Source organism: Mytilus galloprovincialis, chromosome 3 (genome assembly GCF_965363235.1).
Source record: "Mytilus galloprovincialis chromosome 3, xbMytGall1.hap1.1, whole genome shotgun sequence".
Lineage (NCBI taxonomy): Eukaryota > Metazoa > Mollusca > Bivalvia > Mytilida > Mytilidae > Mytilus > Mytilus galloprovincialis.
In genome coordinates this window covers 54,418,103-54,443,282 of record NC_134840.1, presented here as the reverse complement: position 1 = coordinate 54,443,282, position 25,180 = coordinate 54,418,103, and the positions used below count along the sequence as shown (strand labels likewise).

Sequence of the window (25,180 nt, the reverse complement as noted above, 5' to 3'; positions counted from 1 at the left end):
GCTTTCCATCTACTCCTAGATATTGGCATTTTTTTTTCTCACAATCAACTGACAACAACACATCACACTAGATATAGTGAAGAGACCATATTGTTTTGGCTAACAATTCAGAAATTATTTAAAGGAAAGGATATCAATTTTTTCCGCGGCTACACAGGCCAAGGACTCATCAGTGAACAATCTAAAAAGCTAGAAGAATGTTAGATACATTTTGCCGTACCGTCAGATCCCGTTTTATCCCGGGAATATTTTTTAAAAATTTAACGGAAAATCCGTGACACTCTGGTTTGCTTTTTTCTCTTGTTTAGTTTGAAGCATATCGTTATTGTATAAATCTATTTAATAATTAAGGGGTTTGCTAGTGTTTATTGTCCTTTAAGTGTTGAAATTGCTAATCTTACAATTTAAAAAAAAAAGTTACCCACATCCGAAAATAAAGTTACGTAAAGTCTGATTATTTTTGACTTATAAGTTACGGACATCTTGTGCATTTTTTAAAAGTTGGCCTTGCGCTAAAGTGAAGTCAAAATTAACAAATTTGTAGTGATGGTAAGTGATTTCTTTATTCTAAAATCCTATCAATATATACATAGATCATGGAAAACGTTGCAAAAAGTAGATTTCGTATCAACTATCATCTCAACGAGTTTAGAGTCCGCCATCTTGGGCTGTGGGTAACTTAAGTTACCCACGACCGTTTAAGCACAGTGAAAATATTGTGTAGTTTGGAAAATCTTGAAAAAAAGCTGCACATTATGCACATATGAATTTACTCTTTCTGGTGTCAAAGAAAATGGAAACAACTCTCAAAATGGTTCATACTGATATTAAGAATGAAAATTAACTATTTGAAGGATCATCTAGGTGAAAGGTTTCTAGAATATATTTCAATGCAAGTGATTAAAACTTTCAAGAATAGGTCACATGTCTAAAAAAAAGTTCACATACCTTAACATGCATGGACGATGTCAATCAACAGCTGAACTTCTACTCTTGAGCTTCTACTTTGCTCAAACTTCATCAGAAAGGCAGATAGATGTTGGTACATAGTTAGGGTCATTTATTTGATTAACTTCTATCAAACACACTTTATGCTGGAGACGTTGAAAATATAAACCAAATCTATTGCTAATATTTCTATGAACATGTAAATTATAGGTTTTGCAAGTAAAAAGTAAACAGAGGTATTAATTTGCTCTTTACTTGCAAAACCTATAATTTACTGTGAAATTTCCATGATAATTGACCATAGGTTTCTGCTTAAAGACTTTCATGGCAAAAACTTATTAAAACAGTAGGTATATGTTGTCAAGAATTGAATGCTTCTTTTGGTAACTTTATAAAGTTGCAAAAGCTTTGATTGTGCACAAATTTTATATATGAAGCACAGAATACAAAATGTGCTTTGGTCAGCACTTTTACACCCCAATAAAATAATAAAAAGAAGCATTTACAACTTTAAACATTTTGATGTAAACAGCTCTATTTTAGGAAACGATTCAAACAGATTCTTATATAAATGGCCATCCGCCAAGTTATCCTATGATGGAACAGTTAGAAAAGGTTTTCACATCAATTGAATTGATAAAATAATTGTTGATAAATGTAAAATGGCATTAAATCATGTTTTTTAAATAACAAAATTGAAACAAGATGGTTGGTGTCAAAATATTATGTATTTACATGGGCCTTGGCACAACTTACTGAAATTGAAACTGTTTTGTTACAGTTGAATGTTATTAGTCATGGCTCTTTCAAAGTTAGATATTACATAACTGCAGGTCTTACGTAATAACATTATATTAACAGATGTGAAAATTAGATTTTTGTAGAAATGGCAAAAACAAATGATGCTTTAATCTAATAATTGGTGAACATTCTTTTACATGTAACTTTCTGTCTGCATGTAAAAACTATGAGAAAACAATTTTATGTATAACTGGTATTTTTGAACGTGCATTATTGTTTAGGTATGGTAATTTTTTATGATCTTTATACACTAAAGATGTACCACAAAGTGCTAATCTTTTTCAATGACCTAAAGTGATAAACATGGACAATAAATTGGTTATTGATACAAGATAATCAAACACAAATTGTATTGTGTCAATATCTTATATCTTAAGTTGTGATCTACTTTGGACTTATTAAATGTTTTTTTAGGTGATCCTCTTTGCCTCCAGTAATAAAGTTATCCTTTTACAAGGTCATATTAGTCTATTTTACAAGGTCATATTAGTCTAATTGATTGGTTAATTTCAATGACATTCTATTAGAAGGTACATTTTGCAGTGGGTTTTTTTACTGGTATTTTGGGAGGAAATGCATGAAATATTTGTTTAAATCACCAGACATTTATATCAGCAGTATCAAGTGTTAAGTGTATGTCTGGGATTCACATGTTAAAAAGTTTCTAAACATACATGTAAGTTTTTCTTCTTTTTTCCTTTATTTTATACTTAAAAGTAGAGAAATTCTATGTTCAAAAGAGTCTATTTAAAAAAAATAACATTCACCATTTGCATTTTAAGTGTATAATAACATGCATTTGGCGAAAGGAGTAACAAAAAGAAGATACCACGCTTATAATTATGTTCACCAGAGAAAGTTTGGTCTTCAAAAGATAATAACATTTTCAGACTTATTCGCCAGTTAAGCCTTTCGCAGAAAGAAGTAAAAGTAAAGTTGATAAAACTGTATTTTCTGGTATTTTATAAAATAATTGTCCTATCTATTTGTCAAGCACCATATATCTAATCTAAATCCAGTAAATCCTTTGGCCTAAAGGTAGAGAGGAATGTAAAAAATCTTCCAAATTTGCATTAACTTGTCTTTGCCAAATGTATGAGTAATAATGTTATAAAGTGTACACATAAAAACTTGTTTCAAAATAAGGATTAAAATATAAAATACTGTTTAAAATTTTTCGATGTGGGATTTTAATCTGGTTTAATTAGGAGAAATCCAAAGGACATGTATAGTCATCTGTTGTATGTTACAATAGAAATTAGCTAAATTAGGTCAGTCAATAATTATATAGTCAAAGGTTTCATCTGTTAATAATACACAGTCATCCCTTATAGTATGTAGTAGTATGATGAATTACAACAAAACAGGGACTTTACATATATTCTTCCTGCTTTTTTAGGATTTGAGAATTAGCATAACTTATATCGCATCAAAACATCTATTTGACCGAATATTCGTGGGATATAAATAATATTTTCTGTCTTTGATGATGGTTGAAGTGTTATAAAAATCGGGACTTGGCAAATATTCATTACGAGGATGGATCTTTCAGATGAAGACAGTTTGAGTGATCTTATTTGTAAGTTGTTGATGGGATATCTGTCAGTTGAGTATATCTAATGAGGACCAAGTAATTATGTTATAATTAGATACTGGGAGCTGTCTTGTTATCATTTATCATTACCATGATTACTCGTCTGATTATTTTTGTAAAGATGAAAGTGAAGAAAAGGAATAAATGGAAGATTAGTTATACTTCAATATACCTTTCATACTGTGCTGTCAAAAAAGCGTAACCTTAAGCAGTTAGAAAAACCATAGATAAACTAATCTAATATCTCTTTAGGGTTGATAGTTATAGGCTAGTTACCATTACTTTGCTTGAGAGTAGATTTTGCAGTGTACAAAATGATTTTATGCTATTAAATTTGGTGATTTTTTAACATAAATGTAAGATTGATTATTGCAATTTCAGAAAAACGTGTACAAAGTTTTATGTAAATGATATCAGAAGGCACATTTTTATTATTGGGATATGCAACCATTTGCATTATTCATATCAATTAAAAATCTTGCCCTATTTTCTGAACAAACAGTAATTAAAACATCTGCATCACAAAAATTTGAATTTGATGATAAAATATGAAATATAAATTTGAAATTGATATAAATAGGACTTTCGTTATGACAAATCAATGATTTTATTGATTTGATCCTCAGGTTAAGTTGTCTGACATAAAAACATTGAAGATGTTACTTGAACTGTTTTTTGTTGAATAATATACAATTTATGATAGTTTTAAAGTATTTTATGAGCAATATTATTGAAAGCAATTGTTTTATTTATTAAATACTTCACATACATATTCTAACCAGGAAATTTGTTTACATAACACAATAGGTATCAAACTCTAATATTGATTTAAACTTATGTTCACAAGATTCTTCTTTTCATTTTGGTTTATATTATCCATTAAAAATTTATGAAAGTTATTAAAGGGGAGATGTAAAAAGCTGGGAAAGTCTGTCAATCTATCAGTATATATTACACATTTCTAAAATCATTCTGAGCCTTGTGTTTCATATGAAGGTAGGTACCCTTTAAAATTATAATTCGATATGTAAAATAGTTATTATCAGAATTTATATTGGATCTGCACAGATATTTCAAATGACAGATGTTCAAGAATGGGAAATTATAAAATTGAAAGAAAGTCATTATAGAGTATAGAGTATTGTTATATATTGGGAGGTTTTTTGTTCTTTAAAATATTGACATTTCAAATTGTGTCTTCTTTTAACAAAAGACAAACGCTATTTAAAATTTGCCAGCTTTTTGAAACTTTAAACAAACAATAAATGAATTCAGTATTAATATTTGCTTTTCTATATTGAATTTGCATGAAAATTGATTACACGGCATTTAAAATCCATTCATATGTACATCTTAACACACGTCACATTCCTAACTAACTTACACAACTGTTTACAACATATATGAGTAATCTCAGTTTTTCTAATCCACTTGAATGACAGAGATTTAGTTTATCATGCATTTCTAATGGGGATTTCAACTTTAGTCTGTGGAACAAAAAATTAGAATAAACAGATCAATGGAATATATGTTTGGAATTTATATGTGTAAACATTGATATAGATAAAATGTAAGATAAACTGTGACACAAAGTAGATATTAAATCATAGTGGAATTTAAATCTGTAAAAAATGAAAATGTCATGTTATACTGCTTGATAAAGATTGAAATTCAAGGGATATTATTTCTGCCAATTCAGTAAGTTTACATATATATCAATATACATGTGTATATTTATGGATAGAATTTGATAAAATGTCAAGTGAAATGTATAAAAATTTAAATCCATTTTCTGTGCTATATATGACCAGGAATAGGAGTGTAGTGTTTATATTTCATGACTTGAAAATTTGCTTTTCACCTCATTAACTTAGTACTGCATCACACATCCAGCCTTTGAATTGAATTGGTTTGTAAATCTTTGAAGACATTCTTAAATTTTGCTTGTAATATATTATTTTCTTTTAATTTTTTCTAAAATTTGTACATTATTTCGGATTTACAAATCTAGAAAAGACGGTCCAAGAAGTTTTTATACCCCACCTACGATAGTAGAGGAGCATTATGTTTTCTGGTCTGAGGATCTGTTTGTTTGTCTGTCTGTTTGTCCGTTCGTCTGTTTGTACGTTCGTCCTTCTGTCCTGCTTCAGGTTAAAGTTTTTGGTCAAGGTAGTTTTTGAAGAAGTTGAAGTCTAATCAACTTGAAACTTAGTATACATGTTCTCTATGAGTATGATATGATCTTTTTAATTTGATTGTCAAATTAGAGATTTGACCCCAATTTCACGGTCTATTGAACATAGAAATTTATAAAGCGAGTGGGGCATCCATGTAATATGAACACATTCTAAATATGTCCAATCATACCATCACAATTATTAGAAAGCAAGCAATTAGCATTTAACATTTATTTCTTCACCTAAGCTCTTGACATACTGTATAAAAAGTGTGTATTGGGTTAGTTATAACAATATGAAGAAGAAGTAGTTATAAATCTTGTACAGCAATAAATGCCACTGCAAAAATGTACCAGTACTTATGATATGAAAGATTACACATAGGAAGTGAAATAGACTTATCAGATGAAAAAAATGTCATAACCAGTAAACCAGAACACTTTCATTCTATAAATCAGATATCTTGTACTTGATCTGTATACGATTTTTGATTATTTTATCCATTTATCATTGACCTTTATTCTTGCATTTTATACTGATTGTTAAATTTATATCACAATACAATATTTACAATATTTTATTTTCCAAATTAAAGGGCCCATTAAGAGCATAACATTAATTACAACATGACATAAACATTACAGAGTGATTAAAGAAACATAAAATAATAATTGAAATTCAAATGCATGAAAAAAGGATCAGTGGTCAAGGGGAGATAATTTTGATATATTTTAGAGTATCTAATTAATTTTCTGATTTTCTTAGTTGCAGGCCTTTATCCAGGTATGCACATAAAATAGATAGAAATCTGCTATCTTCATTAATCATGATCCATGAAAAAAGATCATTTATATTTAAACTATCTAAACTGGGGTATTTTTTTATATAATCAGTGATATCTCTTCTGAGGTTATTGTAAATAGGGCATTCCAGAAGAAAGTGCATTTCATTTTCAATACAATTTGTATTACAATATAAACATATCCTCTCATGTCGAGGTAATATTTCATATTTACCACATACATTGGTAATTCGTTCATGTCTGCCAGTTTCTATTCTTAAACAGTGATTGCTAAGTCTGTATTTTGTTAATAAATGTTTTTGTGGGTGCTTTAAATCTAAATAATTTTCATAGTCAAATGACTTTTTGAATGAAAAATAAGTGTCCAATTTGCCTTGATTCTGTAAATAAAAATCTCGCATTTTCTCCCAATCATTTTGAAAATTTGATTTGAGCTGTTTTTTCAATAGGTTTTTAAATTTATTTTTTCCTAGATTTTTACATATATTTAGGTCAATACCCAATTTTTCACTGTAGAAAATGATATTAGAGAGCCATGAATTATTGGAACTGGTTTGACCTTTACTTTCTATCATTTTTAACTCAGCATAAGCATTTTTCAATAAATCAGATGGAGAATTCTCTAGTCTATGCCAATACATAAACATATGTGTTAGCAAATTTATATAAAGAGGATATCTACCCAATTCAGACAGGACTGCTACATTTGTGCACATCTTTGTAACACCAATAATATACTTACAAAATTTTAAATTTAGCTTCTCAAACTCCCAATCTTTAAATATGTCATAAAGGGACAAATTTTTCCTTTTAGAAGTAATGTTAATAACACCCCAATTTTCACAACCATAAGTTACAATTGGCTGTATACAGTGATCAAATAAATGCAAAAGAGTTTTAATAGGAGGATTAGATGATTTCAAATCTTTATAAAGTTTAAAACTGGCCTTTTGACCTTTTTGGAATAATTGTTTCCTGGCTTCATTAAAGTTTCCAGTATTTTGGATGACTATGCCAAGATATTTGTATTGTTTAACACATTCAATAGAATTATTTCCTACATTAAAATTTTCATTAAGGAGTCTACCACTCCTATTGAATATTATAATCTTGGTTTTCTTCACATTTATTTCCATACACCAATCTTTGCAGAATGTGCACAAAGTATCAAGTCTCTTCTGAAGCCCTTCTTTTGAGTCAGATATTAATACAAGATCATCAGCATAAAGTAGACATGGTATCTTTTCATCATTTAAATTGACATCATCATAATTGTTAGATAATATATCTGGCAAATCATTAATAAACAGTTTAAACAATGTGGGACTCAAAACGTCACCTTGTCGTACACCAACATTATATCTAAAAAAATCAGTTATTTTGTCTTCTACTTTAACACACACTTTGTCGTTACTATACATAGATTTCAAAATGTTATAAAAAATACCATTATTTGTATGCTGTAATAATTTGTATAATATACCAATATGAATAACCTTGTCAAAGGCCTTGCGAAAATCTACAAAACATACATACAATTTACCTTTGCCTCTTTTAACATATTTTTCTATGAGACATTTTAGTACAAAAATGTGATCCGAAGTGCGAGCTTTCTTAGAAAAACCAATTTGAGTTTTGTTTATGATATTATTATCAGATAAAAATTTATCAAGTCTGTTATACAGAATGGTATTGAAAAGTTTGCCAAGACTATTATTGATGGCAATACCTCTGTAATTTTCAGGGTTCTGCGGGTTATCAGATTTGAATATAGGAGTAATGTAGCTCTCAGACCAATTACTGGGATAAATGCCAGATAGAAGAATGGCATTAAAAAGTTTTAGTAAGCAATCTTGCATATAACTCTGTGAAACTTTTAACATTTCATTTGTAATAGTGTCTAGACCTGGACTTTTCCCAGATTTTAATTGCCTCAGGGCTTTTTGGAGTTCACCAGGGGTGATTTTAAAGTCAATCTCACTGAATCCAAAGTTTTTCTTTTCTAATAGTTCAAGTTTACTCTTTATCTCTTTTATCTTGGACTTTATGTGTTCATTTTCAGGAATGGATGACAAGTCAGAGAAATATTTATACCAAATGTCACCATCTATGTTGTTTTTAGTTTCTGAATTATTTTCAAGACGGAGTTGATTGACAAGGTTCCAATAATCCTTTGGATTTTCTGATTCTAGATTGCTTAAACGGTCCAAAATATTTTCTCTAAATTCTCTTTTCTTTTTCCTCCTTAGTTTGGCAAATTGTTTATTAAGTTTAAAAAAAGAGCCACGCACTATCGGATCTTTCGGAAATTTTGACATTAATATAGCTTTATCATTAACATGTTTTTTCATACTTTTTAAATCTTGGTCAAACCATTTTTTATGATTACATGTTTTTACCCTTTTCTTCTTCTTTTTTAGTGATACTTTGCACACTTTTTCGTATATTGAATGAATACTATATGTGGCATCATTCACATTCTTTTTGTCTAAGATAATTTTGTTATTTAAAAAATATTTTAGCTCATTTTGTATGACAGGATGTGTAAATGATTCCTGGAAATTTTGAATACTTTCTGTGTCCCATTTATACCTCAAAGGAAAGTCTTTCATATGACTTTTATTTTTCTCCAATTGGAAAGATGCTAAAATCTTAAAAGTGATTTTGCAATGGCAATCAGAAAAATTTGCCTTAAAATCTGATACATTAAAATATAAAATTTGCTGGAGTAGGCTTTGAGAAACTAAAGCATAATCAACTACACTGCATCCATTAGGTTTGAAACATGTAAATTTACCCGTGCTATCACCACACATACGCCCATTCAAGATACGTAACTGATTACCTATACAAAATTCTAGCAAGTTTTTCCCTCTGGAATCAGTTATTAAATCTTTACTGACCCTTTCCTCTGTGAAACAGTCTACATCATAATTTTCATCAAATAAAGGAACATGGGAGGTGCTGTCACCATCAATATAGTCTTTTTCTGACCCAGTTCTGGCATTAAGATCCCCTACTATCACAGAAATTAGCCATGCAGCAATAAAAATGTCAAGTTGTCAGTTATAATTGCCAGTTAGTGTATAATGAATATATGACATTGAGGTTTATCTTTATTTTTCAGCCAATATGGACCAGGGAGAACTTGCAGAACAGCTGGCTTTGGTAAGTTTTTATTAAGATCATTTTTACTATATATATCTTATAATAATTTCCCATGTAAAACTTTTGGTACAGTGTTTATCACAGTTTATATTCTCAGTTTATTTTAAGTCCATTACCATGTTATATCTGTTAATCCTGCAATCAACCTTTCTACTATACAAATACAGGTGTATAGATAACACAAAATGATAGAAGGTATACTAGAACTTTCTGTTGCAGCAAGCAGTGATGTTCAAATTGCTGTTTTCATCACTGTTCAATTTGGGATCCTCAATGCCCCTAAAATATTTAGTTGTATCAATTTCATTCAAAAACCAATTACGATTTGTATTGAAAAAAGTATTTGTTTGAAAAATGTTAAATTGAAGAATAAAAACATATTTGTAAAGTAGGATATATTGCTACTAAACAGGTATTGCATTTTCTTTCTGTTTGAAAAGTTAATCAAATGAAATTTTATATTTCCCTACACAATACCAATATTAATTTAAGCAAGTAAATGATATTTAGCAGTTTGATAGTTTTGAAATGTTTCACTCTGAAATATAGTTTAAATCTACATGAATTGTAAAATTTGATCTGACACCGGAAGAAAGAGGTGATATCTTATCTTCAATAGAAGCAACAGGTCACCTTATCACCCCCTTAAAGAACTGTTGCAAGGTTATATTTTGTGCATAGTGTGTACCACTTGCCCTAAATGGGTCAAATACCTATTTCAACCAGATATGGCTCAGTTATAATTTTTACATCATTCACACAAGTACAATAGAAAGGATCTCTCACAACTCTCAAAAATTTCTGTTTGACAATGTTGTGGTCATTTTTACTTGACCACAACAGGAACTTGATTTCCTGTCTTATCTGGGAAATAAAACAGTTACCATGATATTAAAGTGTTACAAGTCTTTATGTTTGGTGACAATAAAGACATTAATAATGTATATTAATATGGGAAAATATGTTTGACAAGAACAAGCCTGTTTCTTTAGATTGTAACATGGGAAAGACTTTTCTCTAATTTATAAATGAGGTTGTAAGATGGATTTCACCCTACATAGTAATTAATATAATAATATCCTTAATCAATTACAATCTTCAGCAAAAACATGACAGTAACAGGGAACATCTTTGTAGTTAACAAGCTCAGTCAGATCTAGCTTGATTGCCAGTTTTATTATTGAAGGTTTTGTGGTTCTCTCCTTGGGATATTACAGCTTCCGCCACTTAAATAATACTGACTGCCATGGTTAAGCCAATTGTACTAAGTGTTGTTAAACATTTACTGCAAAATAAAATAAATTACTGTAAATTGAAAAGAGGGAATACAGAAGTTTGAACAGCAATTGTTAGAGAGCTCAACCTTGTTCCACTATAACATGATTATGATAGTCATGAATATAAATGAGATATTTGTCACTGGACATTAAGCAACCATTGTTAACACAGTGACATAAAAAAAACTACCTTTAAAATAGTAGAGGGTCTGAAGTACATTGTGAGAGACATTAAACGTAGGTTTTATTGGCCATGGTCTTTCATATGCCTGTAGCACCTCATCAGCTCATGGTAAAATCCATATGTGCATTTGATCAGTCTTTAAATTGGACATCATAATACATGTACTGGACTCAAACTTGTCATCAAGCCTACTTCCAGTTACATAGTAAAAAAAGAACAACTATTTACTCAAAAGTAATCTGATAAATTGATTGATAGCTGCTGTAAGTCACTGTTATGAAGGGTTTTTTTTTTCTACTGTGCTAACAGTTACCAACCTCACCAAAAAATTTTTATATTGTATATGTGACTTCCAGAAATCAGATTATACAGTCCTGTTTATAAGTTTGAAAACACCTTATAAGCTGTAATTATTTGATGGTCTACAAACTGTTGTTTCATACTTTGTGGTAATATTGACTGCGATAATAAGAAACAAACAGTTATTTAGATTCACAGTACCTGCAAGTAAACAGATGTTTATACCAGAACAGTTACATCCAATGTGTATATATATATAAACCTTGATCTGTCTTAGAGTTTGAATTGTAATGAAATTTTGACAATGTGAAATTATTCAAATACGATGTAGGTCAAACATGCCTTGTTTTGTTTGATGCAGCTGTTACATGTAGTTCATGAAATTGTGGGGGTGGTATTGTGCAGTAATGAAGAAAAGTAAAATAATACTTTAGTAATCAATAACATACAATATTAAAGATTTTTGAGATTTACATATTTGACAATTGTCGGCAGTGTTGACTCATACAGAAAAATGGCAGGTAAACTCATATTTACAATTTATCGTTTTATTTTGTTTTATATATGCATAAAGTTTTCCCTTGTCTAATGAAAAAATGTTTCAAAAGTACTTTTAATCATTCTGTGGTTTTGCTGAAGATTTCTGTGGTTAGATTTTACCATCAAAATCAACATAAATCAATCAGTTTCAATTTTATACTGGATCCACCTGTGGGATTTTTTTTTTTTTATTAGTTTGTATATATATATGATGTTAATGTCTGGTGATGAAAATTTGGACTAGAGTGTAACCCTATTAAAATAAAGTATTGTTGTTGTTGTTGTTGTTGTTGTAGCCTAGCACATCTAAGGGTATTATGTTGAACTTAGCTTCATCAGTTTGAAAGAGAGAGAAGTGGTTAGGGTATTCCTGAGATGGGATCTACTGGTTTGTGGTAGGAAAAGTCAGTTAATGAATGTTTATTTCTTCTTAGTACTCTAGGAAAACTACCAATATTCTATAAATCTCCAGCAAAATTTTGGGAATAAATGGAGTTTTGAAGTATTAATTAAATGAAACAGCAACCCAAAAGCACAATTAAATCTTAAACAAAAAACTGAGAGGTTGTTATATGGTGTGTAAGGATTTTTTCAAGATCAATGTTTATTAACCATGTTCACATTTTAGTCATACAGTTGAACAAGTTGAACTGTAAGAATCAGCCCAAGATTGTAGAAACAAAATTAATGGAAATATTAAATTCATCTGTCAATCAAGTAAAGTATTAATAGTACTATAAATACTACATTGTAAATACTAGTAAACTATTTGACTGATTTAAGATTAGGTCATGTGTAGAATAATAAATTTGATAATCTACCAATAATACAGGGGTTATTAAAGTTAATCAAGAAGTAATAAGAGAACATAACTTGTACAATAGTCACACTCTGGGATAATACTTTTTATCCTAATTCGGCTTTATAACCTTGAAAAGTCCAGTATTTAATCATATATTAGTCACGCTGCATAGTTATTTTAATACCCAACACAACAATTATAAAATTATCTGTCATTTTGTCTGTGGGCGTTGGGTAATTGTTTCCATTATAAGTTATGGTCATCCAGTGCAAGGCTGTCTATATTCAAATTGAAACAGATTTGGTAATTCTTTGAACTTATATTATGTTTCTCCCTAAAATGTTCTATAGTCTAGTTCAATAGCCTACTTATTTGAAGTCTATACCTGAAAAAATGTAAAGATGTTGTTCTCCTGTAACTTATCACTAAAAGAAACACTGAACCCCTGGTAGTTAGATAAAACTTCTTCCTATTTTGGCTTTTGATTATATAAGCTCAAGGTCATAAAATTACATTTCTTTACAAAATATATAATTAAGCGATCAATTAAATCACTGTAAACACAATGCATATATATATTTAAAAGTCTCTGTTTTTTTCCTGTTTGTGTGCAGCATTGTCTAGACAATCCAAAACCTTTGCTGGTTGGTTGTTTTTATGGACTTGAATGTCAAAATTTGTTTGCACTTTTTTGCTTTTTCATTCTAAATACGGAAATTATTTATTGCATTAGATGTTCCGGATCATGATGAATTCTATTCAAAATGTATGGATCAGAAAAAAAAATAAACTTAATATCTACCATGTCCATGTTAACCCAATTGCTTTGACTATTCAGTTCATAGACTGATGGGTTTATATGTGGCACATTACCAAATACCAGGAGTGTATAATAAAAAATAGGCTTTTGTTGCTTGGTTCAGTCAAGAAATTTATTTTCCTTATACCAAATCAGGATTACAGCTACTTCAATGTTATTGACTTATTCATGTAACAGTGTTTATAAAAATATCCCAAGTTACTAGACAATTAAAGCAACTGTATATTGATTAATGTTATCATAAATTATGCTAAATCTTCTTTTTGAAGTGAGGAATTTGAAATTTCTTAGTTCAATAGACCTGAAGCGATTTAATCACCTTAGACCAGCTAATTTTACCACATAAGACCAGCTAATTTAAATGAAAATTTGACATGCTGGTTAGAGAGGCATAGACTATAATACTTGAGATATATCATAAGTAGTCATCTATCACCCAATACATGAGTAGTTTGGTAATGTCACTAATTGGGAGGAAATTTAAATTCTGACACTGTTGTCCTCTTTAATGTTGAAAAGTAAATGTGACCTTATTACAAAATTTTAATTTACATGCTAGAATTATAAGACCTTGAAATTTATGTTCTATTGATCATAAGTTTATATATTTGTACCTCATGCTATTAAAACTTTATTATATGAATAAAAAGAGAACTAAGTTGTATCAATGTGTGCCAGTGGGAGAGCAACCCAACAAAACTATTAAAAGAAGGATCGGTCAACATATTGATCTTAAATTATTGTACAGCCATTCATTCCAAGTTTGGTGTGTTTGTACCCTTTTACAACATTTGTTATTTTAACACTGAATAAAATTGACGAAGTAAAAAGAATATACACATTTCAGAAGATTTCATATAGGTTTGAAATAAATGTTTTGAAATCAAATGCAACTGTGAAAAGGTTCATTAGTATTGCGGCAGAAGGAAAAAAGGGGGAAGGGTGTCAATCCTATACCAGCACTCATTTATAAAGTAAATCTATATAAACATGCAAGGTTAACTTGTATTCCAAGTTATTTTTTATTTTGTTTGAATAACTAAATTCAATTTTATTTAAAAGAATATTTCCTTCTTTACAGTATTTCTCTTTCTAAATAATATTTGGCCTAACTTTTATGTAGATACAAAACAAGGCAGATGTACAAACTAACTCTCCACTACAGTTAGGCTTTAACACCAGTCTGTTCCAAAAACTTTTTCATCTTCTAGTCCCAAAACTAATATCCAAATTTCTCCCTATATACCTATATTTAAATTTTGAAAATTTTTACTAGTCTGAATCAATATTAACTAGTCTGAGGCGTCAGACTAGTGGCTAATGAGCAGACTGTAACACTATGTGTAATATTTCAGATGCTTGAGATGTACCAAACCAGTGCAATGCATGATTTTAAATGCAATATTCTTCTCCAATACATATCAGGTTCCAGAATTAGTGCAGACAATGAAACTAGGTCTATCTTGTTATATTGAGAACAGTGCAAAGATACAGGTTATCTCCCCTTTCCCTTTCATATTTCAGTTTCTTGAAATAATGCATAGGTTTACATTTCCATGCAAGAACATACAGAGATACATTATCCATAGAAGTCTCAATTTGTGTATTTCAGGTCCAAGAAATGGTACAAGAAATGAAGCATGGGTTCTCCAGCGCCATGGAGGAGCTTGCTAAGATACAGTTTGGGGATCAGAAACTTCAACAACAAATGACCAGTGAACGAGACCAACATGAACTGGAGGTGAAAGATTTAACTGGTGCTGTCAATCTGTTAAGAGTAAGTTTCCTAGTGGAGTAAGTGTAATTTATTTATAGATAATTACCAGAATCAGAATGCAGAAGACAGATTATGAAAAGTTTGAAGGTTCATGATGATAAAGGTGAAAGCAATTACAATCATTTATTTTGTTTACATTGATGCTGTTTACTTTTTGAAATACAATACTGTTATGACCATTCTAATGCAACTTTGAAAGTGTTGGCTTATATCCAGCCATTTCATCACCCATCAGTATACCTAAAGAAATCTCTTTTTTTTTCATTTGAAAGCTGTCGTTCAGAATCTGCATTACATTGTAAAAGAAAAAGTTACCTTATGAACAGTACCGTTTTATAATAAAATGAAATATTCCACTTGTTACAATGAAAAAAAAGACTAAACATGGGAAAAGTGAACCAAAATAAAATAGAAAAGTTTAACGATTTCTTTAGTTTTTGGTCTTTTTAGCACTTTAATGAATTGGTACAATGCTTCCATATTAAACTTCATACACATGTTCTTTACTTGATACTTCACATTATATGGTGTACCTTTCTGTGATGGATCTTGTAGTTTAAAGAGATACAGAGACGCACATTTAAATATCTTATAAATATTAAAACATTTGTTAAATAAAAAATTCTTTATTTTCACTTTGCCTCATGTTCCTTTTCTTGAGTAAGGGGATAGGACTGTTTACACTCTTATCTCTGGAATAAGTCAAATGAAACCATTGTATAAATGATTGTTTTAATAAGATTTTTAATGGTTTAGAAAGGAATTTTGATTTATTGATAATTTTGTGAACTATTTATGAACCTTTATATTGATCAACCAAAGGATGAAAACAATCTTTTCAAGGGTGAAAAGCCTTTTGAATGACAAATATTACTGAGTGATTAGAAAACTTAGCAGTTGAAGGATTTTCTTTAAGTGTAAAAGGATAAGCAAGCTATGAAAAGAAACCAATTAATTCATAATGACCTCATAATCAGGTTTAATATGTATGATCCATTTTTTTTTAGAATTTATATTTGTTAGTTAAGAAATGGGAGATTAACTTAAGGAACCCTAAAGTCTTGATGAATATATTTATTAAATTGTTAAAGTAAAAGTGCACATTTAAATTATGATTTTAGAAAGACCCTTAACTCACAAACAAAAGTATAATGGTTCCTGAGCTTTGCTTATACCGATAATTAAAAAAAAAATACTGCAAAAGTTTTCTAAGTCATAGTTTTTAAGTAGCTAGCTGAAAAATCATTGGTTAATCATCATGGGTTTCAAATTAACAAATGATAAGAATTATATTGAAAGTATACATGTACCCTTATCAACTGCAAAACAGTAATCCATGACAATTGACATTCAATGTACATTTACAACATAACTGTCTCAAAACTTAGTATGAAAAAAATATCAGTTTTTAATTTTTTTTTTTTGAAAGGCCCTTTCAGTTACTTTTGAAAGCCAAAATATACTTTATAGCTAGTTTTCTTTTACAAATTGTGACTTGAATGGAGAGTTGTCTCAGTGGCTCTCTTACCACATCTTCTTATATCTTTTTACCTTTGAACCTGTGCCTATGTTATAAGACTGGTAATTCTATATTTCTTTCTGTAAAGCATGTAGATAAGGCCAACATCCCAATGATGTGTTCCTATTTGCTAATAAACTTAAAAATTAAACAGTAATCTGAGTTTACATGTTTTTTTGTTAACTTAAATATAACATGCATAGTAATAGATACTTTTCTACCCTTTTCGCCTCCGTCATTGTAGGAAGACATCAAATCTTTTTCATCTCAACTGAATGAAGTGAGTGACACCCAGAAGAATTTAGAAGAAAAAGTAAACAGTATGGAGTGGAAAAATAAAAACTTTATTAAGGAAGAACTTGAAAGACTTGGAATTTCTGATAAAAACAGGTAGAGCACAAATAAATCAACCTGGCCTTAATCATTATTCATTTCCAGAAGATAATCTAATTGATAGTCCCTGCTGACCAGCCAACATGGCTGCTGATACTATGAACAGAACATTACAAATGAAAAGATGAAGTTAAATACATAGCCACATAATTTAATTTTGGAAGTAACGCATCTTCTGATTGGCTGACGTTAATTTGTTATCAGCCCATAGACATAATTTAGTCATGTGACCGTGATGTCGTCAATGTTTTTTCATGGTTTTCTACGGTTTAAAATGGAATTTAGAATTAAATTATAAGAAATGACTGTAATATTTTTTCTGTCTATTCGATATAACATAAAAAATGTGGTGCACACTGTTAAATAACCCGCTATTTTTATGTTATTTCTTCATAGACAGAAAAAAATATTACAGTCATTTCTTAAATAGCTTCAGGAGGTTTTCTTTCTTCTGTCTATACTGTGTCAAAAACTTTTAAAAGACTGGTCCTAAATATTTTCTATAAATGTGCATCTGGAAAAAATTGATAACAGTAAATGAGATTTTGTCTTATTTTTCAACTGATTATGAATTAAACTTAATGTTTAGACAATACATTAATATTAAGATAATCTTTCATATAAATGGTGCTGGTCCTTAGAGAAGAAGGAGAAAAAAGTATGAGTTTTGGGGTTGTTTTTATGCAAATTTTCAAATTAAAAATATCTTGATCAGATTATATTAATCTGACAAATGTTTTAGTATTTTTATAATGGTGGAACTTTTTTTGCCTTCTAGGTCATCCCCTGCACCAAGTCGTAGTAAGCGATCTCCTAGTCCGACAAAAGATGTTTCCCCAATGGTTCATCCATATCTAGCAAGTTTACAGCAACAGCAACAGAAAAGTAAGTAGGAATCTGGTGTAATATACACATAGGACAAATTATGTGGATAGAGAACATAACATACACATACATACATTGCTTCAATTAGATTTTGTTTACATAGATTAAAAAAAACTGTGACCACAAATTGATTTTGAAAATTGAAATTGCAATTCTTACAAGAAAAAATGATGAGAGCTGTATATTATTTATGCCACAGATCTAGTTCTTGTAAAACGATTCAGAGCTCATTACATTTTACCATATCATTTATCAGTTGTCTTGCTCTTTATAAAGAAGGTTTTATTGTGGTAGAAAACAGCAATACAAACAAACAAAAGAACCCAGTCTCTGTCAGAAAAACTTGAAGCTTCTACTTCAAATTCAATAAAGTTTAAAATTCTGCTTATGCAATCCTTACACTATATTCATACAGATGTTGAAGAAGATAACCAGTCAATAACAGCTTTGGCATGTAAGAGTTTGAATTTGTCCCAGGCTCTACACGAGAAGTGTTTACATCTAGACATGTCAGTATCTACCAGTGATGAAGAGGAAGCTGTCAGAATGTCAAAGGTAGGTCAGGGTAGATAACTCAGCTTAACAATATGACTTTTCAACAATTTTATGTACAAAGCCTAATTTTACAGTTTCTAGATTTTTATACGACTGCAAAAATTGAAATTTGTTTGGTCGTATATTGGTATCACGTTGGGGTTGTCGTCGTCGTCGTCCGAAGACATTTGGTTTTCGCACTCTAACTTTAGTAAAAGTAAATAGAAGTCTATGAAATTTAAACGCAAGGTTTATGACCATAAAATGAAGGTTGGGATTGATTTTGGGTGTTTTGTCCCAACAGTTTAGGAATTAAGGGCCAAAAAGTGCCCAATTAACCATTTTTTTTGGTTTTTGCACAATAACTTTAGTATAGTAAACAGAAATCTATGAAATTTAAACATAAGGTCTATGACCACAAAAGGAAGGTTGGGGTTGATTTTGGGAGTTTTAGTCCCAACAGTTTAGGAATTAGGGGCCAAAAACAGGTCCCAAATAAGCCTTTTTCTTGGTTTTTGTACAATAACTTTAGTATAAGTTTATAGAAATCTATAAAATTTTTAAGTGTTAAGTTTAAGTTCTTAGACCACATTCATTCTGTGTCAGAAAACACAATTTTAAAAAAGCAATTTATAATTTTCAATACAGTAAAACCTGACTTGATGGAAACTTCCTGTAATCCAACATCAATATATTTTAACTTATACATACAAAACAGAAGACCTGTCTAAGTTCAATTTAGACAGGTTAAAGTTCAGTTTAGACAGGTTTCACTGTATTAAGATTAGATTATTTTAAATGAAAAAATAAAAATAAAATCAGCAATATCATCTCAAAAAGGGATTCGTTTTACCACTTGGTATGTCTTACTGAGATAAGATTAAATCAAGTTTCTGAATAATTTCAAAAAAAGTTGCTGATGGTATATATTCAATTATCAAGACAGGGCATATTACAAGAATTTGATAGTGTTATGAAATTCCATTTTCAGATGCCTCCTTTTCCTGTAGCAGTGAAAGAATCAAGTTGTAAGTTGTAAAGAAATACAAATAAAAAAATCCACTTATGTATACTATATAAAATATATTTATCTATATTTATAACTTATTTGATTTTGTTTTCAAAAATATTTCAGAATAAACGAAAAAAGAAATCTGGTGGATTAAACTAATGGAATTTTAATCTGAATATCTATATATTTTGATAAGGAATTTTAAACCTTTATAATTGAAATGTAAATATTTTACTCTAAGCATTTGTTAGCTTGTTTAGTGTTTAAATGTTCATATCAGTTTCTTTATTTTAAGTTAATGGTTAAAATGCACAGATTATAATTTAAGAAAGGACAAGTGGCATTAAGGAACATATTTGACCCAAATACAGGTCAATGAAAAAGTTAAAATTTCCCTTGTTCTATTTCTGTTTGTCCTTTACAGATGTAAGCATTAAATATCAAACAACCTTCTGGTTTCTCCATTTTAAATGCTACTATTGCAGAGAATTACTTTGGGGCTCGATACAGATCTTAATGAGGGGCCTCAGTGGCCAAGTGATCTAAGTCACTAGCTAGTCAACACTGAGGTTGTGAGTTCGAACCACGATTGTGCACTCAACTTCAATCTTGATTGACTAGGGTTCTTACTTCTTTCACCTATAAAAACTGACCGCCAAGAAATAGCCAAAATGTGGCGCTTAAAAGTGGCGTTAAAACACCAACAATCAATCAATCAATCATTCAGATCTTAATGCTCCTCCTCCTTTTCATCACAACATGGATCATCATCATCATCATCACTATATTACCTTAATAGCCCTCATGTTGTTATGCTTACATTCCAATGCATGCTTTTAATGTTGTGTTTGCTAATTAACACCTGTTTAGTTTTCACCTTGATTGTCACAGATTATCAGGAGACACATCCATTTGCACCACAGAAAATCCCACCACATGAACAGCTTATGGAAGAAGGTAATACTCAGCATGTATTTCGTATATGGTTTAGTTTGTGTGCAAAATGCTTCAATTTGTATTTATACCATGATACCCTGCTATTGTCACCCTTTACTATGAAATAAGATCAAATTGCTGAAATATTTCCAAAATTATAGGAAACTATGATAAAAAAAACTACCCATATTATCATGGTATGAGTCAGATACCTCCATCTGCAATGATCAAATCTAAGTATTGTGGATTAATTTATTTTCGTCAATATCAATTTTCGTGGATTCAGGAAAACTTACATGTTCGCGGATATTTAATTTTGTTTTTTTGCAAAGTCTGCATACACACTTATAGAAAATTTGTTATTTGTTGAACATTTAATTTTGTGGTTCACCTGTACCTACAAAATCCACGAAGATTGGTATCCAACAAATAAAAATGAATGTACAGTATATAAAGTTATGAAATGCTTCCACTCCAAGCAAGGATGATATCTGCTTTTAAATAATGTCGATTTTCTATTGAAATACAAAATACAAAATATAAAATATGTATTTTAATCGAAACATCATATACCGTATATTTAAGGTCAAATCAGTTCTTTAACTTTTACATTTTTCTTTTAGTTATTTAAAGATTTTCCATGACATAAGTCTGAATTACAATTCTTTGCAATGTTGTTCAAGGTTAATTAATTTGCATTTGAGGTTCCTATTTTTACATGAATACAAAACAGCAGAACTATTTGTTATAGTACAAACAAAATGATATCCATGAGTTTTTATTATTAATTAGTTATAATGATTTTAACTGATAATATGAAAAGTTATCTTACAGATGGTTTAATTTATGGGTAAAATTCAAGTATAAAACTAAACATTTCCAAGCACTATCTGTGTCACCTGTCTTTATATGTAGTTGCCTATTGAATAGTGCTAGATCTTTAATACACCATGCAAATGGCCTCAAGTTATCACAGAAGTCATAAAGTGTTGAATATGTACTAACTTTCCTTTTGCATTGCAAATTGATACCATATTATATCTCTCCAGTCCAAGTATGAGAACACTTAGGGGAAGTTTTCCAGTAATTGTTTTCATCAATTTTCCATGTTTCTTATGCAACAAAGATAACAGTTTTTCAATGTGTGTTTTTGCGATCATAGAATGACAAACTCTAATAAAATTTGATCAAAAGCCAATTTTGCAAACTAAGACTGCAAGTTTCATTAGTTATATATATGTAAAATACCCTACCACTTACATGTAAACAGAAGTTATAATAAGGAAACATCTTTAAAATTAGGAATAACAAATTGAAGTATGTGATGGCTTCATGATCATGACAACAAAATACAAACATAGAAAAACAACTTAAAGTTAAAAACTCATTTGCATCAATTTTGATTTGATTTCCATTTGTCTGTTTTATATTCTTTTGCCGTACTGAATAGATTAAATGCATTTTATTTTGGTGGTTTGATGTCTATTTCAGTTCTTAACCATCTAATGAAACATTTAAATCCACTGTTGAACCTGAAGTTTCTTGTATAAATTATACATATAAAAGTTCTTTTTGAGAAAATATTACATGTATTTTAATTCTGTTTAGCTCATTTTATTTTCCAATTCAGCTTAATGTGTTTGAATCAAAATTAGATGTTAATTAAAAAAACAAAGTCTTGCTACACAAATGAAATCCATAGTATTTATTGTTTCAGTACAAAGAGAGAAGATAGCACAAGAAATGGTGGATGCAGAAAAAAGTTACTGTTCTCACTTGTGGACAATTATAGATGGGTACATGAACACTTTACGACAAGAAGAATTAATGAGTTCTAGAGAATTATCAGAAATGTTTCCTCCAGTCATTCCACATATTTATGAACAACATTGTATAATGCTCAGGAAAATGGAAGAACGTTTGTTAAAATGGAAGTACAGTGGAATTATGGGAGATTTGTATGTTAGATTAACAGATCCACAAAATGTAAGAACAATAATATCAACAGAAAACATATAACTATTTAATGGTTTGGGGAGTGAGTTATTACATTGGTGTATTCTGGATGTATAAGTAGACATAGATTAAAACTATACATTTCATTTGGCATTTATATTTATGATTTGATAAATCTTAAAATAAACCCCCAAAAAATCCTGTTGTAATGTCAAATTACAATTTATTTCAATGCAATGGACATCTGTTACCAGCTGGTAAAAATCTCTCTGTACATAGATATAAGAAGATGTGGTATGATTGCTAAAGAGACAACTCTCCATCCAAGTCACAATTTGTAAATCAAAATCATTATAGGTAAAAGTACAGTCTTTAACAAGGAGCTTTGGCTTACACCAAACAGCAAGCTATAAAGGGGCCCCAAAAATTACTAGGGTAAAACTATTAAAACAGGAAAATCAACAGTTGAATCTACATAAAAAAGACGAGAATAAGAAACACTTAAAAACCACACCAACAAATGACAATCACTGAACATCAGGTCTACATTAACTTGTCACTATTTAGATATGGATTGACAAGATATTTGCAGAATCAACTGGTGTAGTCACATCATATAGTCATGTGAAAGATTTTGTCAACTTATTATGAACTGTTGCTTTTTTTCCTAACCGAAACACATCAGATGTTATATAGAAGTCATGGAAGTCACATGTTTTTATTTTCAAGTTCTGTAAAGGGGAGATAACCTTTTGATTGATAATATTTTTAATTTGTATTTACAGATAGATGGTTTAGCATTGTATAAAGATTACATTACAGAATTCCCATCGGTTATCAACAGTATGAATCTATGGTTTGCTCAGTCAGCAAGATTTAGGGATATTATGAGGGTAATCCATCAACTAGATTTTAATTTCTTCTATCTATTAAACTATCTCATTGTACCTTCACAGTTCTTATGAATAATACATTGAAAACACATACAGAAAATAAAGTTAACCCGTCCGAAATCTGTTTTTAAAAAGGCATTGCACTTAAAGGGAAATTTCGCGATTTTTTACTTATCATCTAATCATGTTCATCTTAACATAAAAAACACATTTGCAAAGTTTTAAATTTATATTCCTACTAATAACGGAGAAAATCAAGTATTTGTAACTTTTTTGGTTGAATTCTCGAGTGGGTCGTGACGTATTAGCCCGATTTATTGAATTCTGGGAAAAAATAAAATCTGTTTAACTCTTATAGCTTATCGACAATATACGTAATTAAAAGCGCACAGCTGACGAATGGTCGAAGTTATTAACCACAATATAAGATTGAACGAAAGTGAATATGCATATATATATACCGTTTTGTATTGATTGAATTAAACTCCTATAAAATTATCTCTAGTAAATGTTTTTGAATAAATTTAATTAATTATTGTTGAGATTTTTTTCATAAAATATTTATTGAACATTTTTACTGATATTGAACTGAAAATATTTCAATTCTATTTACCGTTATTGTTTTGATAATCATTTCAATGCAACTTATGTGTGAGCAGAGTGTGTATATTATTTTGTAAAGGTCACTGTATATTTCTCGGCTTGAGGTCAATTCGTTTACCTTGTAGCTATTTAGCCGCAGGTGTGAGTTCAAGCGTACACAGGTATAAATGTTGTTATTTGGAAAGAATAAACAGAAAGGATTAGAAAGAGTATATGCTGCCATGATGTTAATACACTAAGATTTAATACACGATGAGAATAAAGATACAATAATTAAATTGTGTAAATTAATTGAAAATAAAATTCTGATTCGTTATTCCGAAAGTGTATAAAAATAAAAGGAAACAATTTTTGATTACTTTCTTAGCGGCAATTGGCGTAAAGATTCAAATATGAAGCAAAAAATAGTAGTTTTAATCTTTAATAAAAACTAAATGCAATATTACCCAATTTGATATACCATTGTACATCTGTTTGATATCATTGACTTTACCGGAATTTCTTAACTTGTATTCAAATCTGGCTGTGTTTAAATGCTAATAAAACTATTGCAATTTTAAAGTTTTTAATTGACAAAAAAATTCAACATACAACATGCATGATTTTTTTTTAGTTTCTTTTTAACATTTTATTCTTACATAATTAAATTCATTTGACAATCATTTACACGAACTTTTTGTGAAAAGAATACCAATTATCTAAGCTAAGGCATTATTTCTTTTGAGGATTTTTGAGGATTTTTTTAAAAATTCTATGATAATATTTGTGCAATGTTGAACATGATAGCAGTCATTAATCCAAATAAGTAATACAGTAGTTGTAATAAAAGTTATATTTTAGTCATGCATAACTGATATTGACGAATTTATAATAGTTCGTTCATACATCGTTGTTCATGAAACAATCATTATTAGTATACATGTAAGTTTCCTGACGTATAAGAGCCATTGAGGATGAGCTCCAGAGAAATCAGACTAGTGGCGTTTCGTTCGTTTGTTTGTTGGGAAAGGAGAGGAAATGCAACCGCTTGTACAGATACACGACAGAATTACCAAACAAGCATTTATAGTCAACACAATCAGAAAGAGTTCCCATCGTTAGACGGGGAATATGAAGGCTTCCAAGAATGAACAAGTGACATGTCTAACTCTGAACAGTTAGAAAACAGACTATCGACATCGACCGCTTGTTCTTGATATTTGAAACTGTATGCATATATATACGTATACGGTTATGATATAGTGATGAGTTCTTGCGTC

At 29.8% G+C, this 25,180-nt stretch overlaps 1 protein-coding gene across 9 annotated transcripts in view; it reads left to right on the top strand.

The window, feature by feature from the left end:
• Window positions 1–25,180, top strand: part of LOC143068336 (uncharacterized) — a 51,477-nt gene that overhangs the window by 6,278 nt on the left and 20,019 nt on the right. For 3 of the 9 annotated variants that reach the window (XM_076242299.1, XM_076242307.1, XM_076242308.1), the window contains exons 3-11: window positions 9,450–9,490; window positions 15,026–15,190; window positions 16,954–17,099; window positions 17,881–17,987; window positions 18,403–18,542; window positions 19,513–19,549; window positions 20,404–20,490; window positions 22,187–22,455; window positions 23,211–23,318. In XM_076242299.1, coding sequence (XP_076098414.1) covers window positions 9,450–9,490; window positions 15,026–15,190; window positions 16,954–17,099; window positions 17,881–17,987; window positions 18,403–18,542; window positions 19,513–19,549; window positions 20,404–20,490; window positions 22,187–22,455; window positions 23,211–23,318 — 1,100 coding nt within the window. Of the gene's footprint in view, window positions 1–2,354; window positions 2,426–3,131; window positions 3,329–4,802; window positions 5,042–9,449; window positions 9,491–15,025; window positions 15,191–16,953; window positions 17,100–17,880; window positions 17,988–18,402; window positions 18,543–19,512; window positions 19,550–20,403; window positions 20,491–22,186; window positions 22,456–23,210; window positions 23,319–25,180 lie in introns of those variants that run through there. The other 6 variants (XM_076242302.1, XM_076242300.1, XM_076242304.1 and 3 more) reach the window with 6 other exon arrangements.